At 44.3% G+C, this 18,620-nt stretch overlaps 1 protein-coding gene and 1 long non-coding RNA gene across 5 annotated transcripts in view; one reads left to right on the top strand and one right to left on the bottom strand.

Annotated features, from left to right (window-relative positions):
* LOC119005448 overlaps nt 1-3,687 on the top strand; it is an 8,418-nt gene extending 4,731 nt beyond the window's left edge. Inside the window, exons 2-3 of the long non-coding RNA XR_005070510.1 lie at nt 2,381-2,543; nt 3,490-3,687. This is a non-coding gene — a long non-coding RNA (uncharacterized LOC119005448). The remainder of the gene's footprint in view (nt 1-2,380; nt 2,544-3,489) is intronic.
* Nucleotides 1-18,620, bottom strand: part of ttyh1 (tweety family member 1) — a 25,418-nt gene extending 6,798 nt beyond the window's left edge. The window contains exons 1-12 of one of the 4 annotated variants that reach the window (XM_037073052.1): nt 18,285-18,620; nt 17,515-17,658; nt 13,037-13,201; nt 11,383-11,612; nt 7,994-8,105; nt 5,808-6,145; nt 2,610-2,705; nt 2,405-2,477; nt 824-899; nt 593-648; nt 246-338; nt 59-151 (exon numbers count right to left, since the gene is read on the bottom strand). In XM_037073052.1, coding sequence (XP_036928947.1) covers nt 59-151; nt 246-338; nt 593-648; nt 824-899; nt 2,405-2,477; nt 2,610-2,705; nt 5,808-6,145; nt 7,994-8,105; nt 11,383-11,612; nt 13,037-13,171 — 1,302 coding nt within the window. In that variant the 5' untranslated portion in view covers nt 13,172-13,201; nt 17,515-17,658; nt 18,285-18,620. Of the gene's footprint in view, nt 1-58; nt 152-245; nt 339-592; nt 649-823; nt 900-2,404; nt 2,478-2,609; nt 2,706-5,807; nt 6,146-7,993; nt 8,106-11,382; nt 11,613-13,036; nt 13,202-17,514; nt 18,201-18,284 lie in introns of those variants that run through there. The other 3 variants (XM_037073051.1, XM_037073053.1, XM_037073054.1) reach the window with 3 other exon arrangements.

Here is an 18,620-nt window from a genome sequence, read left to right as displayed (position 1 = left end):
AGAATGAAGACGCTCTTGAGTACAGCTACCGTCTTCACGCGCTTGCACCTGCAGTTACCTTGTTCAGGCCTCGGCAGTTCAGTAGCGCCACCAGCTGATGAAAGTTGCCCTCTGTGGAGTTGAGTATCTGCTGAACCTCCCTGAGTGATTTCTGCCGTGAAGGAAAGTTGGACTTTAGAGGAATCGCCGTGAAGGTGACGGAAAATTTGTTTTTTTGTTTTTTTTCTTAAGCTGCGAGAACATACCTCAGCTTTGGGGAACTGTGTGAGAGCGTTTCTTTCCAGACTGGAGAGGTGTGTGTGAATGTTGGACAGCGCCCTCTGTGACTGGGTCAGCAGCTGAAGCCAACACATCAGGCGTGTTAAGTGCATTTATACGATCAACTATACCATTAATATGCTGAGAGCGTAGCTTTTTCATCCGCAGAGCATGTCATTTCAGGACAGGACGCGCAGCAACAGCTGTGCATCCCGTCCTCTAAATATTTGTCCTTAACCAGCCTGGAACAAGTCAGGCGTACAATCTGCTCACATACATAAACGCCTGCAATGTTACGCACGTAAGACGTGTGACTGAAAGAGGGTCACATTACCTGCTGGAACGGGCTGTTCATGCGCCTGCTGCAGGTCAGGTAATAATCCAACACATCTGAATGACCGACGATAGAAAAGATGTGGGAACATTTAACAGTCATCATATGAGATTGTGCCGACACAGCCGGGAGGTAAAATCAAGTTCAACCCAGAAATAGGAAAACAACTACTTTCAGAAGTGTAGCTTGCACAAAGTGGGGGAGAATGAGTGGGACCGGTCGGTACTATACCTGAGCTGGTGCCGGTGTTGAAGTGGGTGGAGTTGAGGACAAACGTGTTTGGATCTGAGCAGAAGTCACTGAGGGCCTGGCAACGCAGCGAGAGTGACAGGGAGAGCGAGAAAGGATGACAGCAGGAGAGGAGACGAGGCGAAAAAGGGGGAGGGCGAGAAAAAAAAAAAAAAATGATCACAAGGGAAAAGTTAGTAGACACACTGACCGACTGACATACTTACCTCCTCAGATATCTGACAGCTGTTCACAGAATGGCCGTAAATATTGATCTGCCTGCATCACACGCTGGCCTGGATACCCTCACCCCCCCCACCCCCCAACATCTAGATCTCTTTCCATGAGCTCATCACTCACACCCTCCCCTGTGTTAGCCTCTCCCTCCATATCACCTCTATACATTACTTTATGCATCCTGGCCTACTTCTGAGTCAGTGCGCCCACAAACACACGCAGCATGAGATCTCCCCACCAGAAGAGGGAGTGAGAGCCACACACAGAGAGAGGCCCCAGCGCCTGACGGGAAAAAGCGGCGACCCGGGGACAGAATAAAGTGGGCATGTCCACAGCTGGCCCTTTGTTTCCCTGTCAGTGACCAGGGACAGAGCGGCTCTGTGTGGACCCACAGGCTTTGGGACATCTCCCGCCAGCTCCACATGACACTGGAGCTCTTAAAGTAGGCAGCAGTGCAGAAAAACAGCCACCATTTACCCTCTTCACACACCCCCGGGCCGGACAAAAAACACAGTCTCCCCCTTCAGAGAGCACACTGAGAACGAGGCAGTCCTCTGTTTAAGACATTCAAACGTTCCCTCTGATCTGTTCTTCATAAATGTCACTGCCTCCGACAGAGACGCAGCACACTGGCGTCGTTGTCATGCTTAGGCGCTGAAAAACACGGCCGAGCGTTGTCCAGCAGCATGTTAGTGAATTTCACTTTCACAGGATTACACTCACACTTCCACCTCCTTGCATGCTCAGACTAAAGCCTCAAGGGGGCCGAGGTACAGTAACAGCTCGGGGCCTTGCGCTGCTTACCACTCTCTCTCTCTCTCTCTCTCTCTGTGTCTCTCCATCACTCACTCTGGCTCGCTCGCTCTCTCAAACTGATCTGGAGATGCACTCTCCCCGCCGCTCTTCCTCTCCCCCTCCTCACTCTCGCTGAAAGCACTTCTCTTCATCTCCTATCTTTACTTCTCCGAGCCAAACACCCACACACTCGCAAACACACTTACATGAAGTACGCGCACTTTGATGCACAAACACACTTTGTTCACAAATGCGCTTGTGCACACGCATTGAATCTTTAATCTCTGCCCCATTTTTCTGCCTTTTTGGTCCTCTGCCACGACTGCAGCGTTCCCTAGGAGGCAGGTCTTTTCACGGTTTAGCACAATGGGCACCGAAATCACACGCGCACGCACGCACACACACACATGCACAGCTTTAGCCTGCCATCAGGGCTCGGCCTCCTATAGCTGTCTTCCCTCAGCTGTAACGAGCCAATCTCTCCATGACAGTCCCATTCACTTCCTATTCCTCCCTCCCTCCCTCCAGAGCAGTTTTTCTGGGTCTACTCACCACTACAGTGGCCGTCTCCAAGCCCAGGGAGCCCCAGCTTAGGAAGAGAGCCAGCCAGGCCAACACGGTCATCCTGTGGAGGAACAGTACAAACTCTTCAGCCAAGAGGACACCCTGACCATCAATACAGCGTTGTATGGTTTGTGTATACAAGTGGGTGGGTGTGTGTGTGTGTGTGTGTGTGTGTGTGTGTGTGTGCACTCACAGAATGAGCAGCCAGCGGGCCTGCTTGGCCAGTCCCAGCAGGATGAACAGACACACTATGAGGTCAAGCAGCAGCAACAACACGTATGATAACCACCTGTAAAAGAGAAAAACACACACAGAGATAAACAGTTAGGACCCACAAAAAACATTACTCAATGTCCGCTTAGACGTTTTGATAGCATGTTACATTACACCTCAATATACATTGTGCCTCTGTAGTAATAAAGGGCCAGAAGACATTTAAAGATAGCAATGAGTCCAATATTACCAAGATATACCAGCTGTCATTACCAAGCTATTAGTTAGTTATTAGCAAAAATATTCACAAAACTAAAACAAAACAAAAATAAAAAATCAGATTTATTACAGAGGAAATAATCAAATCAAACACTAAAACATCTCTGGCTAATGTTGAGTAGGTCTTTTGGTTACTGTTAAGTATCACTTCATTTTTACCTTTATTATCAAAAACAAAATACCACTAAAATCACAGCATTACTGAGCTGTGATGTTAAGTGTTTCCCAACATTTTCCACAACTTTCCCCTGCACTCCACAGTTTAACATTTATTTTTGTCATATAATGATAAAAAAAAAATGGGCACAACACTTACAGTACTGCTGCTTGTTGTACATAAAAAGGGAGCAGACATGTACGAGACACGGGGCGATTTGTCGTTGTCATAGTCAACCAGCTGCTCCGAGCTCTACTCTCTAGATTCTACTTTGATTTCTCACCACATCTGTCGTGTTTCTGAAGATGTTGGAAATCTACAGCGACTCTCTCATCACACTCAGATTTTTCTCCACCTGACCTGGGATTAAAACTTGCTTTTTCTTTTTTTTTTCTCTCTCTCTCTCTCTCTCCATTGTTCCCAGAATTAAAACTGCTGAGGAGAGTGATAAGATTCTGGTAACACGGCTGATCTGGGGATTTCACCAAGAAAAGATGAGACATGCGTCTGTACAAGACAAGGCGGAGACGAGACTCCACTGTAGTGAGGTTAAGATGAACTTTACTCAACTTCTTTCTGTTTAAGGCCGGAGATGAATCACGTCTGTGGTGTTTGCTGCGTGTGGTCCTGTTAATGGGAGAAAGCACTTGCCTATTGTTTTAACGATGGGAATTATTTATCAGCACTTTGATATAGTTATGGACTTTTATTAATCACTCAAATGGTGTTCATTGTGGGATACTGGATATAAAAGCATCCTATCGACCCCATTGTGCTTCAGAACATTTGTCCGTCGTGTTACCTCAACAAACGCAGCCATCTTAATAAACATTCAATATTTATGAAGTGCTGGTGAGGAGAGTTTCTTCCGCCTCTTGTAACACAAGAGGACATAAACAGATAAATCCTGCTGGATCCGGGCTCCGAGCCACACACAACGGTCGCTGTGAAGTGGTCACCTGGCTGTGTTTGTATTGTATATTTGTATATTGTGCGTTTTGTCCATGACCCTGTTGTCCTCGGAGAAGCGACGATGTGAACTGCTTCAGTGCTGCTTCCTTCCGTTTTTGTTTGGCTGAGGGAGTTTGGTTCAGTCATTCGGTCTTTTTGTTTCTTTCTTCCTCCGTTTAGTGCTGAGGCGTTTTTTGTTTTTTTTAAACTGGGGAGATTTTGTTTGTTATTTTGAACTTTGTTCACCATAAAGTCAAGCTGTACTTGTAAACAGCTCACTCATTGTATAAATTAATGTCATTCACACTCTGCGCCTCTCGTCATCATGTCACTTTACTTCCTTGCACTAATTCACATAAAAAATAAATTAATTAATTAAAACACTACTTCCGGACAGATCGTATTTGAACACCTGATGCTTCCGCTGAACAGGATGTAAAACGTTCACTTGTGAATGTGTTTCTGCCGACAGTGTTGAATGCATTAGAGAACTGACAGCAACAATGAGTACTGGAGGCGGGAGGAACGAGAATTGAGGTTGTTTTTCGGGCAGAAAAGATAAGAATGTAGTTGCGCCATCTATTTTATTGGAAATCGCTAAAGCATGATTGAGAAGAATCATAAACAGCTTCAATGTTCCTTCCCAGAAAGCTGACTTTCACTGCCAGTGTTTACTGAAGTTGGTGAGGCAATGGATGTATAACTTTATCTGTGATTCTGACAGGAAATGTGGATGTTTCTGTCTCAATGTACTTACTCCAAACTAATTTTCATTCATAGGTAAAAGGTATAAATATCTTTACGTGTCAGATCTAAGATTAATTCATATAAGATTCATACAGATCCATAGTTTGGTAGGTTGGGAATAATTATGGGTACATTGCCTCACATATGAGCCAGATCTGGATCGTCATACCCTTCAGACCCCAACACATTAATGCTCACTTTTGTTTTAAAACCTTCTGATATGTGTTCTTTTTAAATCTTATTTTTTTTTCTAATCATCTAGTGTGGCATGTCGTCTTCTAGGTCGCCATGGTGGAGTGGAGGTCGTGTGGCGCAGCCTGGGACTGCTCTGTTGTCCTCCTGGATCCACATTCTTCACCTATGTTTCATATAATCTACTGTTGAAATCTGTACATTCTGTGATTCTGTTGCTCTGTATCTGCATGTCTGTCCGTCCTGGGAGAGGTGATCCCTCCTCCGTGTCTCGAGCTGAGGTTTCTTCCATGGTTTTCCCTGCTACAAGTGGTTGTGGTTTCTTTAATTTCTGGAAACTGTCCTCACTCAGATCGAGGGTCTAAGGGCAGAGGGGATGTTGTTCACTGTACAGATTATGTAGCCCACTGAGGCGATGTGATCATGATTTTGGACTGTAGAAATAAAACTGCCATTTTCCTGTTGAATGAACCGCTGCACTTAAACCCAAGAAAATATTGCATCAGTGATGCATTACTAATTCTTAATAAAAGAGATGCTGAAAGTTTAACATTTCTGCACGTTCAGAAGACTTTAAAGCTTGTACTTCTGCCAAGGGGGGTATGTTTTCAGCCCGGACTGTTTGCCAGCAGGATTACACAAAAACCACTCAACGGATTTCCAAAAAACTTGGATGGAGGATGAGTCACGGCCGAGAATAGACCCAATTATATTTTAGTGAGGATCCGAATAAAGGGACAGATCCATGCAACACTTACTGTCGTTTACTAAAAATCATCCAAAACAAAAATTATTTTCCACTGTGTGTTTGAGCCGTATTCAACATGTCATCCATCTAGACTGCAGCCTCACCTGTAGTCCTCATTGACCATCAGTGTGTTGGCCGCCCAGCCAGGTGAGAAGGGGTTGGGCATCAAGCCGCTGGTCGGCACCACTGTAGGAGCCACGGAGGGAGGAACTGGAGTCAGAGGAATGATGGACGCACCGCTGATACTGCTGTCATTCCCCAGGCTGAAGTCCGCACTGGACCGAGCCAGGGAGATGGAGGAGAGGAGGTTGACCACGTTGTCGGACAGCCTCCGGCAGTTCCGCGTCGACACCAGGAAGGGTTTGCTGCCGGTAAATAGCTCCTCCATGGAGGTCAGAGGGCCAGAGACAGACAGCTGCAGCCCGGCGATTGTATCTGAAATCTGGAGAGGGAGGACGGAAGAATGTGAGGGGGGTTAAGTGGGACGGAAACCACAAAGTAGAGATGATAATGCTCATACAATTGTGGTGGGCTTTAATAGTCTGAGTAATGGACACCGAGATGTGAAGACAGGGCTCTCGGTGCCTCAGTTTGCTAATGCATGTCCCTCATAATCTATAACACAAGGGAAAGTTCAGGTCCAACATCCATTATGACTGCTAGCAGTGAAACTGTGGTCTTCACTTTAAGAAGAACAAAAGTTGTTTATCCAAACTTCCTCCGACATGGAAATACCTTTTTACTTTTGAATTAAGTTGGTTAAGAGAACATAACAGAGAACGGAGGGCTGCAGTAGAGACACAAAGGTGAGCTCGCACCTTTTTATTTTAGATGTTTTGGATGAATAATTTGTTATTGTTGTAGCTACTACTTTCTGTAAAGCCTCTATCCCATTTCGTTATTTCATCTAACATCTAACCTGTCAAATTAAACACCGGTGCATGTGTTTTAGGGAGTTATGGCTAAAAAATGGAATTGCGATCGTTTTGACAAAAGCTGCGAGTGGTAATGATGCATCATAACCTTCATTTTCACCGAAAACACTAATAAAATCACAATGATGTGACAGTTGTTGGGGTCTGTGCAAAACAAACATGCTTTCTTACCTCTTGAGAACAGGATTTGCATTCAAAATTGCAGCTTTTTCACTTGGCTGCATTGTAATTTCAATTATATTTTGAGTCTTTGTGCAGCCGTAATATATTCATATGTTACTGGTAAAAACATTCCTGTATCCTGTAGATTCACTGTGTAGTTATCACCAGTACTACTCTGTGCGATCCCAATGAATCATTGACACAAGTTAATATATACTACACTTGCCCTAACCATGTACAGAATACCACCAGGTGCTGTTATTGTATACAGTATAATAAGATTTAGATAATAGTCCTAGTTTTTAGTTCTGGTTTAATATCAGAGCATGCATCTTTATCAGCATTGTACTGAACTCTACTCGTTATATTGTTTTCTACCTTGTCTACTAACAGCAGAATTAGAGAATTACAGACATAAGGCATACATTCAATATTATTTTGCAAGTCTGTACTGCAAGATAGAGCTAAAACTGATGACTTTTTTCAGTGAGTGACAGAGTGATTGAAGACTGGGCCATATCGCTTCACTTAAAGAATAAATTCAGCCACAAATTTGATGCTGATGGAAAGTCGGGTGAAGTTTCATAGTCCACAAACTCTTCAAATCAATGTGGGATCTCGGGGCCTCTGAAGAAAAGAAATGCTCTTTTCACTTTTCTGTCAGCAGGACTAAGTTTCATTGTAATGCTTCTTATTCTTTTATTCTATTCTATTTCCAGTGTCTGTCCACTGTCTCTGTGTCTAATGCTGCTGCTTCATGAGGGTCAGATTAGATATCACGCTCTAATTGAATGACCTGGTAAGTTAGTTTCTTCGATGCGAATGAGCCGGGCTGTGATTTCCCCACTCATTCACAGGTCATTGATCCAGATGTATCTCATCACCTAGACTGACGTTGTTATTCTGACCTGTCTCGTCTACAGTAGATGGAGGACATTTGGTAGCCTGACACATAAACCGCTGTCTGACCACAGGAAAGTCGATGACACAGAAGTTTGTATCTGATTTTCTCTCTCTCTCTCTTTGCACACCACATCCCCTCTCTCTCTCTCACACACGCGCACACGTGCACACACACACACACACACACACACACACACACACACACACACACACACACACCCATGCACCAAACAGCGTGAAGCCAGCCAGATATTCTGCATGACAGTTTACTTGCGGAGAGCAGCACTCACCAGCAGATCGATGGAAGCTAGCGTATAATTGGCTGTGAGAAGAGACGAGGTCAACTGATACATCCCATCATTAGCCTCGCTGTTGCCATAGAAACCGACGCCTATGGCAACACTGCAAAAGGGAGGGGGGGGGAAAAGAAGACATGAAAACACTGTGGGTGGGTGTGCTGTGTATGCTGTGTGTTAGAGAGAAGGGGGGGGGATAGCAGAACAGATAGCAGAGGCATAACTGTAATGTTTAATTCATTGCGTATGTACATTTTAAATGAATGTGACACAAGGAGATAGAGCTGAAGAGGATGGGATGTGTGTGCTCTGGATGAGCATACCATCAGTGGAGCGCAGGGGAAAGGAATAAACAGATGATGGGGGAAAAAGCTGACTCTTAGCACTCAACGGTTAAGCTGCTGCGAGGAAAATATTCGAAATGTTAAACATAGCGACGTGTTTACACATCTTTCTGTTATTCAAATATTCAGATTAAGGCTCAGGCCAGATGTTCGTCAAATCCCCTCAAACCCGAGAGGAATGGTATGACCCAATCTCCCACAAAGTATGTGACCCAGATTAGAAAGCAGGGGGGAAAAGGAGGAATGTGTGTCTGCGTCTGTGTGTGCTTTGCATTTCAAGCTGCCAAATGTGAACGGCCGTCTAGGGCAGCTGCATTTCAAATGACTGTTTCTGTGACCAAAGGCCACCATCTGGAGGAAAGGGTGTCACATGAAATATTTTCAAGAGGTAAACTGCCTTTTTTTTTTTTTTCCTCCATCCAGTCTGGCGCAGAGAAGCTCTTATGTTGAGCATCGGCGAAAGAGATGAGTGAATCACATTACAATGCGCTCCATAAGGGGGAGACATGAACCACTTCAACATACAGCCTCTATATGATGACATCACTGTGACAGCCAGAATCCGATCTCCAGTACATTATGTTCTGTGATACAGCAGCAGTGCATATAAACATGCTGGGAGAGGACTGGAGTATAACAACAAGCACAGCTGAAGCATTAAATTGTGTTATAATTTTATTACAGCACACAGCTGGGCTTGTAGCTTCACATTAAAAAAGGCAGCTGAGCTTCCTGTTAGCGGCTCGTGCTGCACAAGGGTGTGCTTGACGGAAACAGCGTTTCTGTTTACCTACAGCACAATGTCCTGACTGGATGACTGCGTGGTCACCAGATCTGAAGGGAACACCGTTGGGTAAATGACTGTGCTGTAGGTGGGCGAGCTGAGATAATCTACACACGCAAAAAGACGAGGAAATCCACACACACAAACAAAAAAAAAAACCCCAGTGCTGTCACAGGCCCGTGGTCAAGAAGCAGCAATGCAACATGACTATCAGCTGTCATACGGGCCTGTTTTCCTCTGCAGTGACTGTGGTGACTGTGTGAGAGACTAAGAAGCACATGACGATGGAGAGGGTGACAGCTTGTGACTCACAGCCTTGTTGATGTTCCGCCTAAAAGGCTGTGGTGTGAAGTAATTTAGTGCATTTGTTTCAGTACTATACAGCACGACACTTCAAAGTCATATCATACTTTTTACTGCATTTATCTGACAGTATAGTTACTACTGTATTTACTTTTCGGTGTAAGGTTTCACTGACGAAACACAAGCTAAGCACATGAAATACAAAGTGTTGAATCAGGATTAAACCAGTGGTTCCCAGTGTTTACCAGCTGACAGCGTCATGGCCGGTAATGTTTTCACCCTGTGGGTCTGCACGTGCCACATGATATAAACACTGTATGTTCCTGGAGACACCTATTGTAGCAGTAATTTTATTATCATTATTAACATTTCTACCTTTTATCTTCTTTATATCATCATTTGTCCTTAATGTTTCACTATAAAATGACATTCAGACTGGAAAGCAAAGGATTAATTCCATTGTTTCTTTAACTACGATAATAAATGCTTTGACCTCACTATTGATGTAGAAAGTAGCAGCGTGTTTAGCACTGGTGCCTCACAGCAAGATGGTCCTGGATTTGAATCCCAGCTGAACCTGCGTGGGATCATCCATACTTGTGATAGTTTACGCCATCAAAAACATGTAAATCAGGTCAATTCTCCAGTTCCTCGAGATGCTTAAAGTTGGTCCCCGGGCGCCGTGCGTTGGCTGCCCACTACTTGTCAGGGATGCGTTAGATGCAGAGATGGAGTTCCACTACACTGTACAACTTTACATTATATATAATGATTCTTCCTCTGATGACTACAGAGTACACATAGCTCTGAACATGGTGTGATCCCATTAAAAGATGGCCTTGTCACATTCAAGATCAATGAGTTGTTAGCAGTTTTAAAGTTTTACTTCAAACTTCAAACAAGACTCATACGAAGGAAAAGTTTGACATTTCAGATATCAAGCCTATCAACATTTTTGCGTGTGTGTATAATAAAGTACAGCCACTCAGGTTCTATTCAAACGTAGAAAACGTGTGTTAATTTGTGATTTGGTCGACTTTGTTACCTTCTGGCAGAGCCAGGCTAGCTGTCCCCCCGTTTCCAGGCTTTATGCTAAGCTAAGCTCATCGGCTAATGGCTACAGCTGCCCTACAGACATGAGTGGCAACGCGGCGCTCTGGTAGCTCACTTGGTAGAGTGAACACCCCACAGATAGGGGCTGTGTCTTCCACACCTCAGTGGCCCAGGGTTTGAAGTTGACCTGTGACCTCGCTCAATGCATTTCCTGTCTCTTCACTGCACTTGACACTGTTCTATCCAATAAAGCAATGAAAAAGGCTCCAAAAAATACTGATAATAAAAAAATACTGAGCAGTATCATCTGCATGAATGCAAATAAGCCTATTTCCAGGAATGTTCCTTGAATAACAGCTTCAGGCTCAAGTTAAAATAATAATAACGATTCTCAAACAAAAGCACATTTTGTGTATCAGAGGTTTGTTTTGATTTATTTTGTGACCCACAGGTGGGGGGTGACCCTTCGGTTGGGAACCACTGGCCTAAACTAGTTCAACTTTAAGCAGCTGTGACAGCATCAGTATGAACAGTCTAATAGTGAAAGGTTGAAGAGGCATTCAGATGTTTTTTTCTTTAAAATACAACGATAAGCAAATACTATACTACAAGTTAAAGTATCATTATACTGTACTTTGAGTGTCAAAAGTAAAAGGGCTCATTACAAGAAGAGATCAGCAAAATAACTACTTCTCAGTTACTAACACTTTCATTTGGCTGATTATATTTTTGAACTCTTAATTACATAAGTGGTCCTGGACCTGTGTATTTATAAAGTGTTTCAGTGGTACTTTTGCTCAAGTAAAGAAGTAAAAACTTTTTCCTCCACTGAAAAAAGGCGACCTGTGTGAATGTAAGAGCCCTGTAGGTGATAATGACGGCTGCGTCCTGCTCCTCACCAGCACAGCGTGACAGCTGCCACCGCCACCCACGTGACACAGCAGATGCCCCGCCCCTTCTTCCCGCTGTAACCGTGACCTGTGCTGCCATCTTCGTCCTCCTCCTCCTCCTCTGATCCCTCGCTCCGGTCACCGCGGTGACAGCAGCAGTAGTGTATGAGGAAGGAGAGGACCACCAAAAGGGAGATAACGAGAGCGATGGCCGATAAACTGGACAGAACCAGCAGAGTCTGGAAGGAGGAAGAGGAGGGGAGGATGAGTCAGTGGATGAGAGAAATGGCACTTTAATTCCATTTTTTGCAGGAGGGTTAAAATACCAACTAATCCTGTTAAACGCCATAGCTTGTCATATAGTTCTGCCCCCGTTAGCAGCAGGAGATGGTGAGAACATAACTTGGAAAAAGTCAAGGATACAGATCGACACTGTATGCAAAAACACATCAACAAAAAGACGAATTCAACGCAATTAATTTGAGGTGCATCTTGACCGCTCATACTCATTTCAGAGGCTTTGCCCCATCAATCCCCGATCTGTATATTAATGTCACTAAGCCGTATCGGACTTTGATCAGGCTCCATGTCACAAAGTCAGCATTACTGAAATGCAGTTTCCCTCCCGACACATATCTACAGTATTATCCTTCACCCATCTGCCCGTCTGTCACTCCCCGCTCCTCCACCTTCTCTCCATCTCACCTCCTGTTCTTCCGAAGCCCCTCCTCTACCCCATCGCCCCACTCCACCCATCCCTCTTTCCCCACGCTCTCACTCTCTCTTTTTTCTCTCCCCCACTCTCCCCTTGCTTTCTTTCTATCCACACCACTGAATCTCTATTAATAATCTGTGACCTACTTAAATACATTCACTGCCACTCTCTCTCACTCCCACTCTCATCTCTCCCTCTCCCTCCATGCCCGGTCTTCTGTTCAGCAACCTCCTCGCATTACTCATTCCCTCTCTCATTCTCTCTCTCTCTCTTTCTCTCACTCGGAGCACTTTCAGTCTCTTTTGTCTTTCTGTTCTGCAGGATAATTTGCGTCCTCGTCGCCGTCCTCCTCCCCCCCTCTTCCTCTTTCTGTACCGCAGAGAAGTCACAAACACGCACTGAGACACTGCTAGCTGGAGCGTTTTGTATGAGCCTGTTGGAGGAAAAGGATGAAACCCTTTTTTTTGCAATGTTGCAGCAGAAACTGCACAGCTCAGTCAGGCGGCGTGCAGACAATAGCAGCCGTGGAAACCTGCTGGAGGAGTCGCACCGTGTTGAATCCCGCGCACTATCCTGGAACCAAATGGTGTAAAAATATCTCTACTTTGCATGCACAGAGGCAGAGGTGTAAGTGGCAGTTTGGAAAAAAAAAAAAGCACCGGAGCATCTGAAGCAAGGTGGGAAAAGATTAGATATGAACCCAGGGGCCCTTGAAGAGGTCGCACCTCCAATAATCAGGTCAATAAATTGTGCATGAAAATGAGTTTTAATGGACTGTCATAATAGCTCTGCAGATTGCTGTTACATTAAAGGATTCAATGGGCAGTCACTTAAACACAACTGCACATTTGCGGGGCAACGGGGCTGCAGTCATTACGCAACGCGGCCTCTCAGCGTGGACAGTAACAGTCGAGCATGTGGTTACAGTGTGCGGCAGGTGTCTGTTACCTGCTGGTACTCCCAGCTGTCGGGGACAAAGATGTTGTCCTTCATCTGCATGGTGAGGTCCAGCCGGGGGAGGGCGTGACACATTCTCACCCACAGCGAAGGGGTATAGCTGGGCACCGTTGTCATGGCAGCCATTTTCCACTGCCACTGGTCTCTTCCTCCACCCTGCGGGAGGGAGGGAGGGAGGAGAGGGAGGAGAGAGGGGTCAGAGGAAACCAGGATGTGAAGTAAGAGCAGCAGTAGGGGAGGGAAGAGGGTAAGGAGGGGTGAAGGACATCCCGAGCCCCGTGGCTGAGCTGAGAGGACAGAGAGGTCAGGGAGAGCGCTTCAGCCACCTCGTCCCCGCTCCATCCGGGGACGGGGTAGACAATTTATGAGCAGCGATCACCTGAGAGAAGTCAGGGCCACCGTGTCAGCCGTAGTTACTTGAAACGAGGTCTCAAGAGCGTAAATCAGTGCACACACATCAGCCGGAGAGGAGGTCGGAGTGTGTTGTTCTAGATTTTGTTTCACCGTTTTCAGATCTGCTCCTGATGGCAACATTAAGTGAAAGATTTAACATATGTCATAAGTACCAATAAATCAAATGACTGTAATTTGTTGCGTACATTCATATTATCATCAGCTTTACGTGTTATTATTTCTTTAGACATAATTCAGAAACACAATGAGCTTGTGATGTGTTTAGAGCTCAAGGAGTTTGTCAGTTATTTGATTAATCAGACGATCGACTGGAAATTTGGACAATTTAAAGGTCCAGTGTGTGGGGATTTTATCTGGATTGTAAGAAAGTAAATCAGAGCCCAGCGAACCCTGTGCAAGTGTCGTCTGATATGACCTGATACGAAAACAATTGTTTTTGAGATTATAGTGAAGAAAAAAGCCTCTGGAGATAATTTTTATAAGATTAAACTCACAGTAAAGCTTACTGTTTCACTACACTGATGTCATTTTGGACAATAAAGGTTATTGTTTATCTGTAAAATATAATGCCTGCATCGTGTCTGATGACCGCATTTGAGGGATCATTACAAAAAATGCGTATATCGGACGATATATTGATACTGGATGATTTTATGCCCTAATATCATATTTAACATCACCTTTAAAAATCAAATACCGGTTGGACTCTGACCAAATATCTCTAATTCTACCCTGTTCTACAGTGGCCACTAAAAATATATAGTTATAGTCACTACTGTAGAAACACAGCAGTGCAACATGGTGGACTCCACCACAGAGGACCAGCTCCCTCTGTAGATACAAAAGGCTCATATAAGGGTCTCAAAAACACAATAGTTCCACAATTATACACTAATTATGAATATTATATTACATTTATGTAAATAGGCCACCTTAAACCCTACACAGGAGAGCTTTCAGTATTTTAGGCTGACAAAAATGTGTGTGCTGTGTTGTCTTTCCTTTAAATGATGTCTTTGAGTATTATGAAAACTGCTAAATAAATCAAATGTATAATCATTATTACTAGTGTTTCTAGCACTGATTTTTTTAATCATCTAAAAATGAATATATTTGGATTTTGAACTGTTTCAAGATATAACGTTGTGCTCTATTTACATTTTTTTTTCATTTCATTGCATAAAAAACTATTTAGTGATCGAAGACATAATCAACAGATTAAATGATAATAAAGAACAATCATTCATTAGTTGCACCCAGGGGGGTTTTGCCCCCAAGGGAGGCAGATTACATGACTGTATCTAACAAATGATGGTTATTCACAGACCTCTCTCTTCACCTTATAAAAGAGGACGTGCTATAGGAGCAGCGTGGATTATATAGGGTATATATGAGGTCTTTGAAGAAGTCTTGCTGCAGGAGAACACACACTGTAAAGGCATCGAGAAGACCACTGAACAAAGAGCGATGTAAGCGAGTCCGTCATCAGCCACTGTTTGGTGTTCAGCATCTCTCACTAAAGCCGGAAAAGGGGGAGAAAGTAGGGTAAATACAAAGGGGCAAATCCGGTTAGCCAAAACATACAGTGCAATCCTCATTACAATGACGGAGCAGAGGGGGAACAGAGGGGCGAGACAAGAGCCTGGTAGGCCTCTGATACCGCCTGCCCAGATTAAGAGACCATGAGAGCTTTACTGTTTAAGAAAGGAGGGTTTTTAAAGACAGCTCAGACACGTTCACAACAACGGCACTGATGCTTAAACACACAGAGTTATACAGCTGAGCTCAATGCTGATATCACACACAGATACAGTTCTTCTTCTGAGTCAAACAGGATCCAGTAACGTCTCTGAATTAAAGGTTTGTGTTGGATTGTATTATCTGTTACTGCAGCTGTTATTTAACTCAGTACAACTTTAAATCAGCACAGTATTCCACACTGCTGAGGGATTCCACTATCCCCATTGATTCATGCTTACAATGCACTGCACAGAATTGTGTTAAATACTGTGCTAATGATAAAAGGTTAGATTTAGCCACATGCCCAGACGATTCCCCCCCCCCAATTCAGATTTGGGGCGGTTATGGTCCAGAACAAGTTAACAGCTCGCCCAGAGGCCAGACAGGGTCTGCTCTAAGCCCATTACAGTAAGCCTGTTCACCTTAATGGTCCCAGCAGCCCAACTGTCACAAATCGAATCATTGCCAACACTCCATTTCCCTTATTAAAACTGCACTGAACATGATGGTTCACATGCTTGGAGAGCCACATCCATCCACCACATCAGCACCGTAAACAGACTGCGTGTTGCGCTTATATTCATGATCATCTGTCTCGAGTGAAATCATTAGATTAGATGAGGTATATGAGGACATTTATCAGACTTTGGCAAGGATAAAAGCGCAATAATCACGTAGAGGGAATAGCTCCACAATCAAAGGAGATTCAAGTCGACTTGTTGTGCCATCACCACCAATAAAGTGGGTCAACACAGAGAGGGAATCGGCGTTTGATATACGACAGTACAGCACAGGCAGAACACACCACATGAAATCCAATATCAAACAGTTAAAGATATGGAATATGACAGCAGGTCGTGTGTCTTACTGTAGTATCTGACAATGATAGCAGACATCAGGACAAAGTTCAGATAGGATCCTCCCACAACCCAGAAAGTTACTGAGGCAACCTAATGAGGTGCTGATGGACGTGAAGGGGGGGGGTCACAGTCCAGGAGCAGCAGTTACTCAGCAAGTGTCACAGATAGGAAGTCTCAAGTTGACATGATGTCCCCTGCCAGCTTGTTATCATGCCTCTTACCATTGCATAACTGAAGCCAAATAAATTTGGTTTTTTGAGCTCAGTCGGCGGAGAGAGGAAGATGAGGAAGAAAAAAAATCGGGAGCGACAAGGAGAGAGATGGCACCGACTCTCACCCAACCATGAGCTCTTAAGGACAACAAAAAAAAACAAAAAAAAAACAGACAGGGGGATAATTCTGCCCGGCTCAGTCTGCACGGAGCTCAGACAACACAGAGAATGAAATCAGTTGCATGATATAAGACTCCATGATGTCTGAATGTAAAGAAAAGGGCCATTTTGTGAGGCGGCTAATGAGAGCAAGGCTGAGGCATCTCTGTCAGCTGGGTTTAGGATCATCTTTAGCACAGGAGACTCATCTCCACCTTCATCTTTTTTTCTTTCTTTTTTTTTTTTTATGACAGTACAGCTTCAGCCGATGTAATTAGTCTCGGCCCTTTTTGCAGCTCAAATGATCCACATTCCCATATTGCCACATAAAATCTGTTATGATTCACATTACAGCCACGAGCAGTCGTCCAAACAGCCTCCTAACAACAACCTTAATGACTGTAATTTATGAGGCAGCGTTACAGCCTCGTGACACACTACATCAGCCAGGACAAATTAATGAACAGCTCTGTGAAGTTACCTTCCGTCTAGAATACCCTCAATTAAAAATTCAATTTTCACTTCACGTTCAACTGCAAAATTAATGCCCAGCTCCAACAATGAGGCTTCAAAGTGTGTGCAGCTGACCGAAGGTAAGTGAGTGCAGCTCATAGTCAGTAAGTCACAGCGAATCAGTGCCCTGATGTGTGCACAGAGTCCAGCGTGACAAGTTGATGGTGACAAAATGCTTCCACACTGCTGACCGAATCGACAAATCCCCACAGAGCAGAGAAATATCATCTTCATGCAGGTTAAACAAACTGTGCAAAAGCATTTAGGGATAATGTGGGGAAATAATTGGGTGCAATCAAACCATTACAGCATCATCAGATTATTCACTTCTTCTACAAATGGGAGAGGATTCCCCCATTAGGTTTAATATCTGATAAGCATGAATCCATTTTTGAGGGGCTGTAATGCATTCATGGGCATCCATTAAGCATTTTTTTGAAAAAGATAAGCAAGGCTCCAAATGAGAATAAGCATATAATATTTCACTTGATTGGTGATTAATCTCTGCAAGCACATCAATAATGAAAGCATCATCGAGAGGAGAGAGAGAGAGAGAAGATCAGTATCTTACCTCTGTCGGTCGCGCTGGGAGGTTTCCCTCTCCTTCTGTATCTTCTCCCCGCCGGTGTCCGTGAAATATTTACCCACTCAAAGAGGTATACTGCCAGCCATCAGCGCTTGATGCTCTTGAAAAAACACCATCCTGAAAAAATGGCTTAGAGACATGCCAAAAATATGTCAAAAAATAAGGGAAGGGAAAGGGAGGGGGGGGGGAAATAAGCCAATAACTCTTGCAGTTACTGAAATATTAAATAGCCAATAATTGTATGGTTGTCTGGTGACAGTGGAGAGGTGCTTGTGTTGATGGATGGGAGAGGAGCTCTCAGTGTGAGCGAGAGTGCGAGAGAGAGAGAGAGAGAGAGAGAGAGAGAGAGAGAGAGAGAGAGAGAGAGAGAGAGAGAGAGAGAGAGAGAGAGAGAGAGGGATTAAGATTGAGGAGACACCCCTAAGGGACCCTTTATCGTTGCAATGTAGCCCGTCGTAGCTTAACGCCCAAGCGACTTCACAACAAGCCTGCAACACGATATTGCCCAAAGATAATTAATCTGTTAACGGGGATTAGCGGGGGTCTAACCCCTCAGTCACTTCATCCTGAGATTCCAGAGGCACACTTCTACTGCCGACCCCCACCTACATCCACGCTCACTCCCATCAACCTGACCAATCTCTGCCCAGACTACCACACTGAACCCTGACTAGATTACTGAGAGAAAGGGAAAAGCTTCCGGCCACTAAAAAAAAATAGTGAAAAGAAGTTTTTAAAAAAAAAAATCCACTCACATGTTGGATGCAAAAATGATGCACTCAATGGTGACAGCTCAGTTAGGCTGCGACGTATCAAGGGCTAATGTGAAGTACAAAAAATTGGAGTAAGAGACGCATATAAGCACGCATAGATGAATAAGGGGAGGGGGAGATGCAGGGAAAGGCAACATGAAATAGTGAGGAGGGAGAAAAGAAGTGGGTTCCCAGGGAGTGATGCTGAGAGAAAGGGAAGGGAGGGAGAGAGATGGAGGGAACAATGAACAGAGAGAGAAGGGGGTAAAGCGGCTTGCAATGGATTTTTTAGGCAAAACCAGTTTTCAGTGGAGGCTGCAGAGCAGCATTAACATTGAT

The sequence above is a fragment of the Acanthopagrus latus genome, chromosome 17 (genome assembly GCF_904848185.1).
Source record: "Acanthopagrus latus isolate v.2019 chromosome 17, fAcaLat1.1, whole genome shotgun sequence".
NCBI classification, from domain to species: domain Eukaryota; kingdom Metazoa; phylum Chordata; class Actinopteri; order Spariformes; family Sparidae; genus Acanthopagrus; species Acanthopagrus latus.
Note: the sequence above shows the minus strand (reverse complement) of the source record. Positions and strands in the feature narration are given on the sequence as shown.